The 18,082-nt window shown below is 37.1% G+C and overlaps 1 protein-coding gene across 4 annotated transcripts in view; it reads left to right on the forward strand.

Annotated features, from left to right (window-relative positions):
- The window catches only part of CPNE8 (copine 8), a 98,220-nt gene extending 80,749 nt beyond the window's left edge, over positions 1 to 17,471 (forward strand). For 2 of the 4 annotated variants that reach the window (XM_035891662.1, XM_035891663.1), the window contains 4 exons: positions 2,512 to 2,614; positions 6,053 to 6,110; positions 8,864 to 8,937; positions 15,717 to 17,469. In XM_035891662.1, the coding sequence (XP_035747555.1) occupies positions 2,512 to 2,614; positions 6,053 to 6,110; positions 8,864 to 8,937; positions 15,717 to 15,905 (424 nt within the window). In that variant the 3' untranslated portion in view covers positions 15,906 to 17,469. Of the gene's footprint in view, positions 1 to 2,511; positions 2,615 to 6,052; positions 6,111 to 6,244; positions 8,938 to 15,716 lie in introns of all 4 variants that reach the window. The other 2 variants (XR_004841633.1, XM_035891664.1) reach the window with 2 other exon arrangements.
- Positions 17,472 to 18,082: the final 611 nt, after the last annotated feature.

Below are 18,082 nucleotides of genomic sequence, written 5' to 3' on the forward strand. Positions count from 1 at the left end.
TAGCAGTTTTCAGACTGTGAGGAAATATGACAATCTTTATGACAGCTGAATTCCATATATGTGGCATTCAGTGTCTGCATTAGTCATGTTAACTGGAAGTCTAACCCATTGACTTTTCTGGCTTGCTTTTCTTTAGAACTGGTTGTATCAGCTGAGCTGGCTGGTTCAGAATTTGGCAGTTAACCTCAAGCCTCCTGTTCATTGCAAAAATTTAAATTCCTGATCTAGTATGATCAAAGCATCAATATAAATTGAGTTCCTTTTGTCACTAATTGTTTCTCAGGAATACTTGTCAACTTTTGCAGAATTGCAGAAGCCTGTCACCAGCATTTGTAGTTCTTCCACTGAACTTTGGTCAAGTTGTTGCAAACTTTGGGAACTCCTTCTTGTAGCAAATCACACTACATTATAGTGGAAAAGCTAAATATCTTCATGAGGATTCCTACTGCATGATCATCCTTAATACAAGCCATGTACCAGTGCAGTTCTCAGTAACATCATTTTCCTTCTAGGTTCGGTTTCTTGGCTATTTGATTGACACTCATAGGCATGGTACTAGAATTTATGATCTAGCCTGCAGTTACTATTTGAACCTACCTTCAGTCTCAAAGAAATTTCTTCTTCCTGCATCCCTCCTACTTAAAAATATGTCTCTGATGAAATCTCTGGAAACAATGTCAGATATTACAGTCCTGTTGTGATCTTGGAACTCTTCGGAAGCTCTTTAAGAAGATAATGAGTTTATTATCCTTCCCCCAGCTAGGGAGTTATCTAAACTGCACCAAATTCAACCTAGTATCTTCTGTCATCTCCCTTCCATTATATAAGATATTTCTTGCAAAAGACTTCAGAATGTTTTATTCTGTGGAAAATTTGAAACAACCAATTTTTTGTTCCATTTCTTCAGTGTGGGTATGTAGACAGTACAAGCACTCAGAAAGGATAATGAATTTTTATTTTACTCTCTCATCATCCCTTGTCACTACAGTCATCATTGAAAAGATTACAAGCATTGTGGAAAAATGAGATAGAAGAACTCTCCGCATGGCAGTGAAAATGTATTCCGCAGTAGGTCTTGCTAATCTAGATATTTACCTATCAGTCCCTACTGCCAGCATGCAAATAGATGATGTTCAACAGGTTCATTGCCTGCGTGGCTTTTCTACCCATCTGTATCTTGGGAGGGAGGAATGTGATGGCTTTCTGTGGGTTGTAGATTCCATTTCACATACATTCCTCCAAACTCTTGTAAATGTTATGGTTACAGCATCTTATTTATTGGCAGTAGTTGCTTGCAAACGCACTGTGTAACATCAGAGTTAGAATTTTCTAAGCACATGCAGTCATCATGAGCATCATTAGAACATATCCTGTTCAATGACCCAGGCCTTTGATGTTCGGTGACCAGTAAGATAGTGAGTTCTTTGACAGTTATATTCTGTACTTGGGCATATATCCCACAGTGTTCATATGGAGACTGATGTTTCTTTTTTGTACTGCTCTCCATACTCCTCATTGCTACTTTTATTACAAGGTTCTACTATTTGACTCCTTCCCAGCACCAAGAGCCTTCATGAAAATAGGAACTATACTGGCTGCTGCCAAGTGAAGCAGCAAGTGGAGCAGCCTACTCCACACACTAAAACTTCCTCACTAACTATATGGGACACTTTGACTCTTGGGAGTTGAAGATAAATGAACCAAAGTCTTAGTTTCTGGTATGCAGGCCATAGAGTTCAGGGGGGCTGCTATGGACCCACTGTCTTTCAGGACTTTCCAAATCTTCAAAAGCTGCTCATTTTCAAAGAGCAGTCGCTTCTTAGGTCCTTTGGCTGAGGTGGGACTGGAATGGCACTGGATGTGTTTTGTCTTGTATTCATGTGCAGCACAGGGAGAAGCCTGAGTCTTGAAAGGACATCTGTGGATGGTGGAAAGAGGTAAAGATCTAAGCCAGGGTTGCAGGATGCATGTTCAGTCATTTTACAAATGTGCGCTATAAACTATAAATCTGCAAGCATGGTCAACAGTAAGTAACCTGCTTTTGTAAGACAAAAAAAAAGTAATGAAATATTTACGCAGTGTGCTGATTCCTGATAAAGTTTATTTGTACTATAAACCCAACCATTCAATATTATCACGTGCCCTTCATACCAAACTGTGTTGCTCAGAGGTAATGACTATTAAATAACTTAGACTTTCTAACGACTTATGGTTCTATAAAGGGCAATCTGTCCATGATCCTCTTGGTAGTGATACAGTTCCCATTTTTCACCGTTTCAACACATGCAGATTATCAATATCAGTATTGTATTAGTTAAGTTTTTCTAATGTTCTCATTTAAAAGTAGAATATCCATCTTAATTGTGAATGTCTTTACTTTTGAAATCCACTGCATCATGTTTCTTTATCAGTCCTTAGTAGTGAAATTTTAAAAATACAGCTCCTTTTCATATTAGTTCCTTGTATAAAGGGTTTTTTTGCTATTCTAATGCTGTTTTTTTCTTCCCTTAGATATGCTGCATCAGTAAAAGATGGGTCCCAGTATTTTGTTCTTCTCATTATTACAGATGGAGTTATTTCCGATATGGCTCAGACAAAAGAATCCATAGTGAATGTAAGTTTTGCTGAAAGTGTTGAAATGTAAAAGAATTATGTTTCTAGGAGTTAATATTTTATGCAATAAACTAAATCAGTTAATATTTCAGGCACAGAATTTGTTCCATAAATTAACCGTTTTTTGCAAACAGCAGAATTTACGCATAAGAACAAAAAGAAAGCAAAAGTTGAATCTCAGCTTAATTAGATGGTGTTCTATGGGAAATTATACTCTTCGCTCTAACACTGTATGTTCATATGATTTTCCTCATCTGCTTCTTGCCTCCTCCTTCCTCATGCACATCCCACCATGCAGTTTGTCACACTGAACTGTTCTTTATCTTTCTTGCAATTGCAGACAGCTTTGATTCCACCCCCTTTTTAAAAACTGCCCCAAACTTTCTGATCGCAAATGGCAAGCATACCAGTCATCTGATTTCCTTCTAAATAGTCCCCTAGAATTTTGAAAATTCTAATTGTTTCTCAGTTTCTGTATTGTTTTTTTTCCCGCAACTGCTATGCATATAAGTAATATTCTGTATTATGAACAGGTTCCACTTTGCCCATGCCCTGGGAAATGTCAGATGAAAGTACACACAGGAACAACTTCCAGACAGGGTTTGAAAAGATCCGTACCAATATTTTTGAATACATCACAGTGGATCTAGTTAATAGTGAAGTGGTGGGTGAAAACCCTACATTAAAATAATTAAGCATCATGTCAAAATGAGTGGTGTAGAATTAGGAGGCATATTTTTGAAGGCCCACTTTCACTGCCTCCTGTAGACATCCGGTGCTGTTCCAGTTTATAGGGTGCACATGAAAATACTGCTGAAATGTTCTGTCTTTCACTGGCGAGCACGATGCCCTCAAGTTCTAGCCAGCAGCATGTAGACAGAGTCTGTGTGTTGATAAGGACTCTGACAGCCCACCTGGAAAGCTTTTACACCCCAGGCTTTGAAGGTACCAGTTTACTTCTTCTCCTCTTCCAGTTTCCAGTATTAAAATCAGATAAACTGATTCTCACTTTTAAATGACATAGGCTTTTAGCTTGGAAGTTCATCCTCGGGTCTAGCCTAGAAGTTTGGAACATAGCTTCTTTTAGATGAACTTGCTTTAGGTGACAGAAAGGCTCTGTGGAAAACAAAAAGAGCAGCTTTTGATTTAACTCACCCTTTGGTTTGAAATCAGTGCGTAAGAGACCAGCAAATCCAGTTGGCTGGTATCTTGTAGATTAAGTAATTTGCCACTAAGACGTACAGAAAAACCTTGTTTCTGGTAATAGTTCATTTCCAGGAATAATGGCTGTTAGTCTGCAACTGTCTTGAAATACAGCAGATGTGTTGTTAGCTTAGAAAGAGTGGAATTTTGGGGGATATTTGCTGCCTTTTCTTTTTATGAAGATGCATTCATTTTTCTGTATACTGCTTAGAGTGTGAGGACTGTATCCCATGACAGAACTAATTAAATGCTATTCAATAGCAGCTTTTTCACTCTTAATGAAATCCAAAATAATAAAAGGGCAGTGATGTTCAATGAAACTTGATATGTGTAAAACCCAGGAAGAGTATTTTTCATTTTTAAACACTAATTGTGTTTTTAGGCATCTTTCTCATTACAGCATATGTGTCAGACACATTCTGTTTTACCAAACTGTTTAAAGGTTGTGCTGTCATCAGGAAATGCCAACACTTAAGTTTATGTGCAAAAGTTTAACTCTTTGTCTTTATGCTGTCCTCGCCACTTACTGTTTCATATACATTGTATCACATAATACTGTGTCCGCATGAGTAGGAATCTCTTTAAAGGACGTTTTCTTTACAATAGAGCAATAAGATCATAGAATACACCTGAAAAACAGGTGTTCTGTTCTAAGAAATGCCTTCGTGTCTCGAAAATCCTCTGTACTCACTGATTTATGCAATGCACTGTAATTCAGTTTCAGTTACAGTTACACTGTATTTATGGCCCTTAATCACAGACTGGTTGATATTGGAAAGGACTTCTGGGTGTCATCTGGTCCAACCCCCCTGCTCGAGCTGGGCCACGTAGAGCTCTTTGCCTAGGACCATGGCCAGACGGCTTTTACCATTATCTTCGCTAGCATATTCGTATTTAACTAACAAGAGATTATTAATTTTTTTTTTTTACACTGCTACAGTATTTTAGCTGGAAGACTAAGTAGTAACACTTTGTGATGAATTTGCAATCAATGTATAATTTATAGTATATAGTGTATGATGTATAGTGGTGTAGAACATTAAATAGTGATTTCTAGAATGCCGTATTTTCATTGTTTTAAACAGCATGTTTATAGGAATTAACTGCAAATCTTCTGCTTAAAGAAAGTTGGGTTTATATGTAGTATTATGACAGATGAAGAATGGGAAATGGTGATGATGTATCTAAAATGAGAATATCTTTTAAATGAGGGAGAAAAACACTTTTTGTGTTCCAAAAGAAAAATACAACAGTATGTTCTAAAACCACTTGACTTCAGACTTCAGTGAAGCAGAGTTTAATTTAGCAGAAAGTGTACATCTAAGATTTTTGGCGAGTACATACTCCTGTTTAAAATGACTGTAGACATTTCACAGTTCATCAGAATATCTCAATAAAGAACAGTTGTCAACCCTGACATTCGGTAGATGGGGTTTTTTTAAGTTGTTACCTTCCTCAGCAGAGGCAGTTTCAGATTATTTCTGTAAACTAGCAGATATCTGATGCTACTATCAGGGCAGGAGAATCCAATATTTATGGTACCGTGTTCATAATTTTAAAGGTTTTACAGGGAGTTTGTTCAGGGAAAGCCAGATATCATCTTTGCCTGTTTCATTGAATGAAAAAGATTAAATAGAATGAAAAATCTTACCGTAAGCCAGTTCAATATCTTGTTTACTTTGTGGCATGGATGACTGACTTGAATAAAATTTCATTCATGGAAGAAATATAAGATACATATTGCTCAAATAGGTGATTTATTCTCTTGAGAAAAATTGGCCTAAGAACTATGTAAAAAATAGTGTCACACAGTTCTAAGCAGCTATGTAATATCAAGAAACAGTGAAGTGCATTTAAATAAATGTTAAACTGTCATTAGGTGCATATTTGCAATTATTGTCAGCTTACAGAAGTTCCTAAGATAAATTTGTCGTCTTGGTTGTCATATTAGTATTAAATCATAACATTGTTGTGTTTAATTATGACATTTTATGATTCAAAGACTTTATAAGGAAAAAGTAAATTAAAATAATCATCTGCCTTTCTATCTTCATCCAAGACGTTTTGTACCACTTAAACAGACAGTTTACACCACTCAACTTTTTAGGTGGAAAAAAAAAATTGTTCTTTAGAACGTACCTTCTGCGTGGTTTTTATTCAGATTGTCCTCAGACCTCACATATTATTGGCAGAGATTATGTAATGCATCACACCTCTTTTTCTTCTTCTTTTGAAGGCTTCAAAGCTTCCAATGTCGATAATTATAGTGGGGGTAGGACCAGCAGAGTTTGACGGTAAGTGTTCTAGTGATTTTCCTAGAATTTTTTATATTCGTTTACATTTTAGTAATACGTGGCTTTTCAAACAAATACTGTTCTTTAAAAGAGCATAATATGGAGCAAGCAATAAGCACTGTTGACATTTCCAGCTGGATTGATTGATAACTCAGTATGATTACAAGCTACCATGTGGAGCTGTGTAGCCCCTCGGGCTCTCTGTTCAAGTCACAGAACCATATGGGGACTCGGCATTTAGCGAGCTCCAGAAGATGAGTGGGAAAAAAAACCCACAGTAAAGTAAGTATACTCAAGTAATGTTGAATTTCTTCCATACAGATATTTAGTTGCCTTGTGAAGTGTCAGTTGACTGGAAATATTGATCATCTGTTCCTATTCTAGTAATAAAACACTGAGAAAAATAAATACATTTGCGGAGGTGATCTGGGTTAAACTGGGTTTCACTAAATAACAGGAGTGAGCCTTACTGTGTTAGCAGCATTGAGAGAATATTACAACAGGGGAGAAATTACCAGGATTATTTACATATTACTTCATGTGTTGTTCTGGAACACCATTCTGTACTGCAATAACTAAGCTGCTTCTGTTATTTGGACTAATTTATTAAGTGTCTCCGTGTATATCACTGCCCTATGAAGTGTAGACATTCCTTGTATATCTATCTATTCCTCAGATTAAGTCCTATATCCTTTTTTTCTAATTCTAGTGCTTCTGGTTAGACAGTATGCCTTCTTTGTACATGAAGTATACTTAGTACTACCACAGATGTATAATGTAAATAGTCGCTAATGACTGTACATTGTTAATTCTTGTACAAATATTCTAAGAGTACGAAAACAAGGAAAAAATAAACAAAAAAAGTGTTACTGGGTGTTGACTTTCTTACGCTTTTTGGCAAATGGTATATTCATGATAATTTTAAGTATCATATTCCTTGAAGACATTGTCCAGGTGGACGCTTACACTTCAGATGGTTGTATGCCTCAAGCAATGAGAAAAGACAGTTTGTCTTCATAAATGCATATGAGGGAAATTTGCAAACTTCATTTTTACCCCTGAGAATTCCAATATTAGTCATATGTTACTTACTTTTCTCTCAGCCTTCCTTTGCCTATTCCCTTTCTCCCTGTTTGTCCAGTCCTTGAGTTTGCCCAGGCTCCCCTTAACACAGTCAGGATATGTAGATCCTGTCTTCTTTTTACTTCTGCTTTTCTTAAGGCAGAATTCTGTTTGTGCTGTAGGATACAGTTTTCATCTTGAACCCACGCTCCTTGAGTATGCTGCCTCAGTGAAACTCACCTCTTAGATGTGTGCCAAATCTGTAGTCTCTCACTGCCCAAGAGGCAGAGAAATTACTTTTCCATCTGCAGAAATTTCTTCTCAAAAAAACAACGGTCTCCATGCCTGTTGTGGACGCCGAAGAAGTGTGTGTGTAGGAGGGTGTATGTTCCAGGCACGCTGTCTTACAATTCAAATGCCAGTCAAGCCTCAGTTCTGCTGTAGAGAGACTAAGCTGTTCCTCTTCACTTATCACTTCCCCTAAATCTCCCAGCCCCTGGGGACTATCAGAAGGGTTCTTAAAAGTCTGGAGCTCAGACAGATGGTATATACATTTGGCAGAGCTTTACTTAACGATGTGAGGATGACTATAACAGATAGGGTCCATTTTGCCCAGTATTCTGCATCTGACATGGCCATGGGTGGTTATCTAGAGAATGCTAAGAACAGAACAAGCGAATATGATACTTCCCTGAATACTATTTTCGATTATAATTTCCTGAGCGGTCTGTGCTTTATGTCTATTTTGGAAATTTTCAGTGGATCTCTCCTTCAAATACTTGTTCAGTCTCCTGGTTTGAACACATACATTTTTTTGCACCAACAACGTCATCTAGCAGCATGCTCTACAGACCTACTAATTTTTTCTTCGAACAAACATGCTCTTTTGTTTGGCTTGGACTAGGCTCTGATAGAGTCATTTGTGCTTTCTAGTTCTTGCATTGGAAGAACTAGGTTTTGAAATGCTGGGTTCAGTCAACTCAGCCCAGTTTGCAAACCCCTGAGAAGCTCAGTGATGCAGGGCTTTGATTTTCATAGTGTATGCTGCAAGGATTGTAGGATTGCAGATCCAACGGCTGAGCAATAATCTGTGATCCCAAGTCCACCCATTTCAACACTGACCAGAGAGAAGGTATGCCTTTCTACCTGGAATGGTTTCTGGGTATCTGGACAATTTTAGAGTTTTCCTGGATTCTGCGTAAAAAGATACAAGAAGAGTTACCCAATAAATTTAATATTATTTTTTTTTACTCTTAATTCCTATGCAATAACAGTCATTATGTATGTGAGTTATTACCTTTTTGTGCTGTGTCTTACGATATCTTCTGTAAGAATAATTGCTGAAGATGAATTCTTCTCCACCTATGAAAGAATAAATGTAGCCTTACAAAAACAGATATACTTGCTGGTTTGAGAGCTGGAAGGATAAGGACCTTATCATGATCTGGTTTTTTTTCTGAAGATGCCAATGAAGACAAGAAGTATGTATTGTCAGTGTGAAAAAGTGCAAAATAACTACAACACGTGATGTATTTTATGGCACAAATGATCTTAAAGAGGTACCTAAATAACAGTTGTTGGTTTTGTTGCCCTGAAGTGTATATTGACCAAAGCTTTTCTCAGTAAGATTGTTTTTGTTGTGAAGCTGAAATCATAGATTAATTAATTTTGTTTGTTTGTTTGTTTTTAAGCTATGGAAGAACTGGATGGTGATGTAGTGAGGATTTCTTCAAGAGGGAAGTTTGCAGAGAGAGACATTGTGCAGGTGGGAGAGAAAATTTATTTTAACAGAATTTACTGATCCTGTTTGGTTTGAATTCATGTTTCTATGTATATTCCTGCCTTTCATTTTACCTTAGCACTGACATACTTTATCTTGGGGTGTTCATAACAAGCTCAGAAACTCTCTGTGATACCTATAAACCTCCATATAACACATAGTAGTGGATCTGCGTTCATTAGGAAATGACCCCTAACTGGCAGCACACTGATCCAAAGTCTTAGGGTTATGCAGCCATGGGAGAAGAGTTTGTTGCCTCTGTAATGCAGTCTCACTTATGATTCCATAAAGAAAAACTGCAAGTTTTGTGGAAGTTGGCGATACCTAGGCTTCTAACAAGTGCATTTGGGATACCTAAGGTATCTTTCCTTGCCTCTAACTGCCTGTCCAGAAGACCACAAGTGTCTCCTGGTTCCTATATTGTGTCTGCCACATATGACCACATATGACCAGCAGATGTTTCATGCTCTAAGGAACCTCAGATGATAGGTGGAACAGGTTGCACAGAGAGGTTGTTAATGTCCCATCCCTGGAAGCATTCAAAGTCAGGTTGGACAGGGCTCTGAGAAACCTGATCTAGTTGAAGATGTCCCTGCTCACTGCAGGTCCCTTCCAACCCAAACCATTCTATGATTCTGTGATCTGTGTTTACACGACTGAACCAAGCCCTGAGAGTGCTACTCTCATCCGCATTCCACAAACGCCTCCATTTCTCTGCCAAAGCCCGCTGGTTCTGATCCTGCTCTCTACAGTCGTTCAGTCAGCCCAGTAGTTGTCATTCAAACCTATGCAACCACTGGCAGGGTGGTATAGCAGTTTTGCTTGCACATAAACACCCACCACAATCCCCCTTCCCCTCAGAGCTGCAGATTTCTAGAACTCCGCAGGTTGTCCAAACTATGTACTTTATCCATGCTCCAGGCACCCTGTCTTGCCTCCTGATTACCTACCCTCCAGACAGACTTCATTTCATAATTATTCTCTTGATCAAATAAAATTAACTAGCTTTGCATTTTTTGTTTTCATGGGATACTAAAGTGGAACCAAACAAAGAGAAAGACGTTTGATAGCTCAACACATTAATCCCTGCTTGCTAAAGTAAAGTATTAAAGAAGTTGACATTTGAAAAGAAGCAAACTGCTGAAAAATTGGATCAACCTAATGACTGTAGAAAGAATGATATCTGTCTAAAACTAAATCTAATATGGAAGGCATATTTTCCTGGAAGTGTTTGAATACATTTATGAAATAGAATATTTCAGTTGGAAGGGACCTACAACGGACATCTCAGGGCTCTGAGAAACCTGATCTAGTTGAAGATGTCCCTGCTCACTGCAGGTCCCTTCCAACCCAAACCATTCTATGATTCTGTGATCTGTGTTTACACGACTGAACCAAGCCCTGAGAGTGCTACTCTCATCCGCATTCCACAAACGCCTCCATTTCTCTGCCAAAGCCCGCTGGTTCTGATCCTGCTCTCTACAGTCGTTCAGTCAGCCCAGTAGTTGTCATTCAAACCTATGCAACCACTGGCAGGGTGGTATAGCAGTTTTGCTTGCACATAAACACCCACCACAATCCCCCTTCCCCTCAGAGCTGCAGATTTCTAGAACTCCGCAGGTTGTCCAAACTATGTACTTTATCCATGCTCCAGGCACCCTGTCTTGCCTCCTGATTACCTACCCTCCAGACAGACTTCATTTCATAATTATTCTCTTGATCAAATAAAATTAACTAGCTTTGCATTTTTTGTTTTCATGGGATACTAAAGTGGAACCAAACAAAGAGAAAGACATTTGATAGCTCAACACATTAATCCCTGCTTGCTAAAGTAAAGTATTAAAGAAGTTGACATTTGAAAAGAAGCAAACTGCTGAAAAATTGGATCAACCTAATGACTGTAGAAAGAATGATATCTGTCTAAAACTAAATCTAATATGGAAGGCATATTTTCCTGGAAGTGTTTGAATACATTTATGAAATAGAATATTTCAGTTGGAAGGGACCTACAACGGACATCTAGTCCAACCGCCTGACCACTTCAGGGCTGGCCAAAAGTTAAAGCATGTTATTAAGGGCATTGTCCAAATGCCTCTTAAACACTGACAGGCATCCTTAGGTTCAAACCTTACCTTACATCCGCCATTTCTTCTTCTTTTATTCCTCCTATTTATCAAAATTCATAGTCTTCACTTATTTTTGCTCTTGCTTATTTTCACTTATTTCTCTCCAAGCCAGGTTGAATTTTTATATTATTGTTGGTTAGTAGAATATATACATAAAGACAGAGAGAATAACTGAGCTGTATGAATAACTCATATTACAGGTGGTAATGTTTTAATCATAATTAAGGTCAGACTGCAGCTGATGAACTTTGGAATATTTATGTTTGTTTTCATTTATATATGCAGGAACTGAAACTTTTCAAAATGTCTAATGTTACAACTACTGGTATGTGAACATTTAAGCATTTGATAACTGCTAGTGGATACAATATCTCAATCCAAGGAAGTGTTCAAAACATGTATATTAACACCTGATTTTATAGTTCTTCATGTTTAGAATACAAAATAAACAAGTCTACATAAATACATGCAAGTTAAAATGATCAGATCTTTTTTTCCACTCTTAAAGCTTCTCAGTGCAATAATACTATATTAAAATTCCCTCTCTGTTTTTTTCCTAAATGGGGATCAGAATTGAGAATAAGGTGATAGCAGTAAAATCACCCTCATAATCTGTATGGGTATACATAAGTGAAAGTCATAGATTCCTGAATTACTTTTTCTAATAGTTGAAAAAGAAAATTTTTTCATTTCTGCAACATTCTGAGAAAATGAGTGATGGGAGAGTGACATGGCAGAACTCTCAAAAGAGGAAGACATCCTGGCTGCTGTAGTCAGTGATGTCAAAGAGGTAATTGTAAGAGTAGGGATGAGGAGAAGCTGGACAGCTGAACAGGTGGCAAGAAATAATGTTTCTCATTTTGTCAAAGCCTTTATAATGTTCCTTGGTAGTCCGTACTGGGCTACCTGTAATCTGTTATGCTCTACATGTCAGTGCCGTTCAACTGAGCAATATGTGGAGATCTCCCTCCAGAGCTGGAAGTGTTTCTGGACCCCAAACTAGTATTTCTGCAAAGCTGTGTGCCATGTCACATTTCTTAAAGCTAATTCAGATATCTCTGGCATGCATTGCACTTATCTTTAAATGCATTTAAGTATACACAGCGTGATTATACATAATTTCTACAAGCACCAGCAGCTCCAAAAGCTGCTGTTTTTACGTTCAAAGAGCATAAGTGGATAGAGTTCTTCAAATGTTATAAACAAGATTTGTGAAAATGCTTTGCATTAGAAATACTCTAATTTCTGCTGAGGAATAAAAAATAATATGCAATGAATACCCTTTCGTATTTCTTTAGAATTCATTGCATATCAGAAATGTAATAAAACATTTATTTACTATTAACATATTTCAGTCAGAACTTTGCCCCAAGCCATATTGAATTACCTGAAGGCAGTATTATTTTGTGCTCTTTTTCTGTCTAAACACTAACAAATAGATTATAGGCTAGCTAAATAAATAAAGGGGTTGACATTATCCCTTTTTAGGTTTGGTATGACCTTTATTTTATATCTGGCAGGATAAAACTGATTTGCTCTTACAAAATTATCTACTCAAATATTAAAAGTTTATCTTTTTTGTGTATTAGGTGTGTTAAAATTAGCTAGTGAAATTAACTGTTAATTTTAACAGTCAGTACTGTGAAATATTTTAATTAAATTAGTAAAGGAAAAATCTGCCTGCTAAAAATAAGTCACTGTACCTATTGTATTTACTGCAATTCATGTAAAGGTATGACCTTTGTTATTCCGTCCTTGCTAGTATACGTATGTCTTGTAGGGACTCTGTATTACATCTGTGCCAATTCTTCCTCAGTTTATTTCATTTCTGCTCCTTTATTATCCTTTTTCTATTTAAGAAGTTTTAGGACAATACTTACTCATAATGTACCTATTGCTTCTCTTGAAAATTTTAAATTAAATTCTCAAACAATAGAAAAAGCAGTTTACATTCCATCGCTTTCCCTTTGGTTTCTCTTATGTCTTTCCTTCTATTCCTTTGCCACTTCTACTTCTTCTACACGTTAGCTCTAGGCCTTGCTGTCATTGCCAGCTGTCCGTATGTATCCGTACGTACACTCATCTGTCCGTAGTTCCTCCAGCTCCTCTGACATCTATATACCATAAGAAGAGGGGAGGGAGAACTAATTCAGGCCATCTGTATGATATTGTATGATTGCATTTCAACAACTGCACTGTTGAAATAGCCCCCCCTTGCTGCAGAGCAGTGGTCTGAGTTTCCATGTCTGCAGACTAATGGGTAAGGTGATCTCTTGGGATAGGACACATTTTGTTCTTTAACTCCGACTGTGTGTGCTTTTTACATAAGACTGACATTGCATTAGAAAATGGACAACCACATGAAGGGGTGATGAACACCAAGCTTATCCCTTCCCAGCTGAACTTGTAAACCAGCAGGCTACAGAGATGCTTGATTTGTTTTGTTATTCTTCTAACTTCATGCTTCTGGAGACAGTCATATCTATTCTTATGGAAAATTGATGGAGTTCCAGAAGGAACAACCACTTGAAACAGAGCAGTGCTGAGCTGGCTTCTGAAAACCACTAGAGCTTTTTTTTTATGAAATGGAGGAGTCAGTACTGGTAAATGTCACAGTATGTGCTTGTCTCTTGTATCGAAGGGTTACTGGATAAACGCAGAAATAGTAAAGAGCACTAATTATGGAACTGCAGGTACCTTGCTTCCTGGCCTAATACCCCAAAATCAGGTTCCCTTTTGCTCACTGTTCTCCTGCCCTTATGCCCGATACATTCTTGGACACAACCCAATAAAGAAGTAAAGGATTCTCCTACCTGGAGTAAAGGCTACTCTCATTGAATAGTCTGCTGACTACTCTTGTAGGCTTGTTGACGATGGCAGCCTGTGCTAGCTGGCTCTGCTTGAGCAGTGAGGTTGGACCAAAGGATCTCTAGAGGTCAATTCTAGCTTCAGCAATTCTGGGACCAAGTCCTCATCTTCTAAGGAACTGCAGATCTACTGCTTCCTGGGGAAATGTCGTAATCAGTAGCTCTTTGCCCTTAATTTGGTGACAGGTTTCAGTTTAATTCAACATACTTCAAATACCTAGGCTTGAAGCCTTTTTTCCTGGCAATTTGAGATCCTTTTTAGGAGAGTTATGCCAAGAATCATCTCCTACTTGAATTCTAAACACCTTTTAGTAGGAGATTGATGCCTAGATAGGTTTCATAAGTCCAGGGTGAGAAGTGCTTTCCAGAGGTGTTGTAAAAATGATTTAATTAAGTTCAAGTTCTTTATTGCTGAAATGTTGTCTTTGATTTTGGTGGTTTGGTTTGGTTTGGTTTTTTCCCAAGAGTTTTTTAATTTTTTTAATATTTTTAGTAGATTTCTTTTGTTTATTTCTGTCTTTTCTGGAAAGCTCTCAGAATCTTAGTAGGCTAAACTCTCACTGTAATTCAGTGTTCCCCTAAATCTTCAAAACTTAGTGCTTTTTAGAGAAATGGAATTTAATCTGTAGCCTTGGTTGCTGTGCATCCAAGAAGGCAAAATGTCTGATGGGTATAATGGGGAAAAGAGCCATCAGATTGTAGAGTTCAGCCAGGAGATGAGAGATCTGTGGGTCTGACTTCTCAATCACTTCTGGTTTTATCCTGGAGTATAGTAGTTAACAATTAAATCTTCCCTGTTTGGGGGGGGCGGGGGGGGGCGGGGGACGTGGGTGAGAAGGCAACATTAGGCTTTGAATTCCAGCATAGCATAGCCTTGCATATCAGTACCAGAAATAGCTTTGGACATTGAATCCCCGTTTTGACAAGTCACCCAGCTGTTGCCCTGAGATAGGCTCCAATATCTGAGCAAGAAGCAGAATATCAAATCAGCTTCCCTTTGGCATAACCTATTAGCTAGCTTAACCCACTGCATCTCTGCATGCTGTCTCTCCTGAATAAAAAAGAGCCCAGAATGTTTCTTTTTTCTATACCAGTAGCACAAGCACCTCTTTAATATGAAATCCAAGCCAGAGCTGGCTGGCTAACTTTTTAGGTGTTGCACATCTGGGTATCACGTAACAGGTTCTTTTTTGAATCCAATCCTTTTTCCTTAGATTCTTTATGCACTTGTTAGTATCATATAAAACATGTTCAGATGGTTCATAGTTCTGCTAGGTATAATGCAAAATGGTCAAGAATATAAAGGCATCCTTTCTGTTTTGTTCACTTCAGATGGCAAAAATTCTCCTCTCAAACTGCCAGAGCAGAGGCAGTCAGGTAGGAGAGCCCTGTGTACAGGAAATGTAAGCTAAGAATAGCTTTCTGAGACAGAATTACCTTCTTGTATAGAAGGGGTTGAGAGATAAACCGAATGTATCAATGAGACGTGTGATTGGCAATCTGGGCCAGCCATGGCTTATGTGAAGAACTTCACCCAAGTGAAAGCATGACATTGTTTCTCTTAGAAGGTGATCTTTAAAAATTGAGATACAATGTGTGTATATAAAATACACAACATAAAATACAAAATATGTATATGCATATTTTAAATGTGTAAGGTAGCATATTCATGTACTCTTAACTCCCTTAATAAGACTTTCTTATTTTTATGCTGTAAGATGTGTTCCATGTCTGCATAACGGCCTGTGTGAACGTCTCTTTTGTTTTGTAGTTTGTGCCATTCCGAGATTACATCGACAGAAGTGGAAACCACGTGTTAAGCATGGCAAGGCTTGCTAAAGATGTTTTAGCTGAGATCCCAGAGCAGTTCCTGTCCTACATGAGAGTCAGAGGAATAAAGCCATCGCCTGCACCACCACCCTATACGCCCCCAATTCATGTGTTGCAGACTCAGATATGACCGCTCCAAAGTGCTTAGCATTTATCACAAGTCAAGAGTCTCTGGATGCAGCAGGAGCTTTTGATAACTTTTTGGAGCTAGAAAAATTCTCTTCACATACCAAAATTTCTCCTATGGTTGCATGAGCAACTGGAAAGCTTTTAAATGCTAGGAGCAAAATGTTGATGTTCTCTCCGAGTCTTATTTTTTTTTTTTTTACAAAAACCCCTACTTTTTTTGATGTATTTATTGGAGGGGAAAGCACAAGTCAGAATTTCAACTCAGAAGATATTGCCCTCTCTGAATACTGTGTATATATAAATGTATAGGAATGCTATTACTCTGTATCAATGTTTACATGTTACTATTTTTAAATTTCAGTACTTTTATAACTATTCTTAAGAATAAAAGTTTGGAATATTGACTCACATGTCTTCTAGCTTGCAATAGTTTGTCACAAGATAACAAGAGAAGCAATATCTCTTTGAATGTTTGTCCAGACAAATACAAATGAAAGCTAAGGAAAGGACAAATACGTATGTGTTTTCCGATACCCGAATTGCTTCGGTCAGTGCTCAGTAATCCATTCATCCCGCAGTTTGAGAATAAACTCCTGAAATGTGAATAACGTAATTGCGTATGATTTAGGACTAACGCCAAAATTTCAGGGGGAGGTATGTGTATTTTTTCAGAGATTCTCCAATTTCTAAGTTTATCTAAGTTTACAGTTTTTTAAACTAGTTACTGAAGCAAATTAGAAAGAGTAACTTGCTATAAGTAATTGAAGAAAATTACCTCAAATCAGAACTATCAGAGTATTATAGCTGACTCACTGAGCTCATTAAATCTTATCATGCATTCCTTAAAGCACTGGAAATTTTGGATCAGAGAAGTCTTTTGGAGTGATTAGAGCAGATGTTTTATAATGGACCATTTTAAACTTAATTTAAAATTTTCACTTTTTTTGTCTAGATTGCCCATTCAAAGGGATGCTGGCTCTTAATATTTGGGTTTAATATTGTCATTGAATCGCATTTCCATTCAGGGTGCATGAATGATAATGTTAATTAACTGGTTTAAAAATGGCACAACCATGTTGCTTTGTGCACAATTTTGTGTACGGAACTACCCAAAAATTTTATTATATGCCTGTTCATATATAATTATGAAATGGTTTTGCATGTACAGTTTTTACAAAATACACAGTTTTGTGAGTTTGTGTCAGATACATTTTATTTAGAACTAATGGCCTTAAATTTCACAAAACTCCTGAAATGATTGTGAATTGCCTTCAAATACTGTTAAAACTGAACATTTTAATTTTTTTGTGTCACACTTGTAACTGTCTTGTACTGTAACTTTTTTCTTTGCATATAACCTGTTTACTACTTCTGTTTCTTACTACTCTATGTTGTAATGTACAGTATAAAACTAAGTGGGTTTTTTAAGCATGAGAAGTTTTTTGCCAGAAAGCATATCTTCAATATTAATGGCATATAACTATATAAATGCAGAATCTTCCATTTTTAAATATATTTAACTTCCTTTAACTATCTCATGTGGGAAATTACTTTTTCCAGATAATTATTCTGTTAGTAAAAAAAAAAAAAAAATTTTTGGTAAAAATAAATCTTGTTTTATTTTTTTTTAAACAGTTTTTACATAAATATGGACTTTAATTTTCTCACCAAAATATGTATTTCTTAGTGGATTGATGTTGCATGAATGAAATTTGATACCTGGCAACTACAAATTTTGATGAAAGTGCATCATAAAGAATAAGTTTAAGTCTTCTGAGTGATGGTGGTGTTCTCTTTCCGTCTTCTGCATTTATTTTTTGTACTTACGATGTTGGCTCTTTAGAAAGAACTGAATTAATATTCGATTTCTGTTGTTTCATTCAGTTAGACAAATCTTTATGCAGACATTTGTGCTGGTTCCCAGCGGACCATGTATTTAACAGGTTTTCATTCTAAGGGTAAAACTACAAACTACTTTTACTCAGTTTAGAGTAATTGATTAGCTCTTATTTAACCAGCACCTTTCATTTATCCAAAGATCAGTCTCAAATGTAACAACTCATTTAACAAGTGAAGGAACTTTTAAAGATAGGTATTACTTAAAACTATTTTTTCTATCCAGCCTAAGGGCCAGCCCATTCTATCCTGCACTGCTGTTTTTTCCTTCGGTTTGGTATT

The sequence above is a fragment of the Egretta garzetta genome, unplaced genomic scaffold, assembly GCF_000687185.1.
Source record: "Egretta garzetta isolate BGI_Z169 unplaced genomic scaffold, ASM68718v1 scaffold33, whole genome shotgun sequence".
Taxonomy (NCBI): Eukaryota; Metazoa; Chordata; class Aves; order Pelecaniformes; family Ardeidae; genus Egretta; species Egretta garzetta.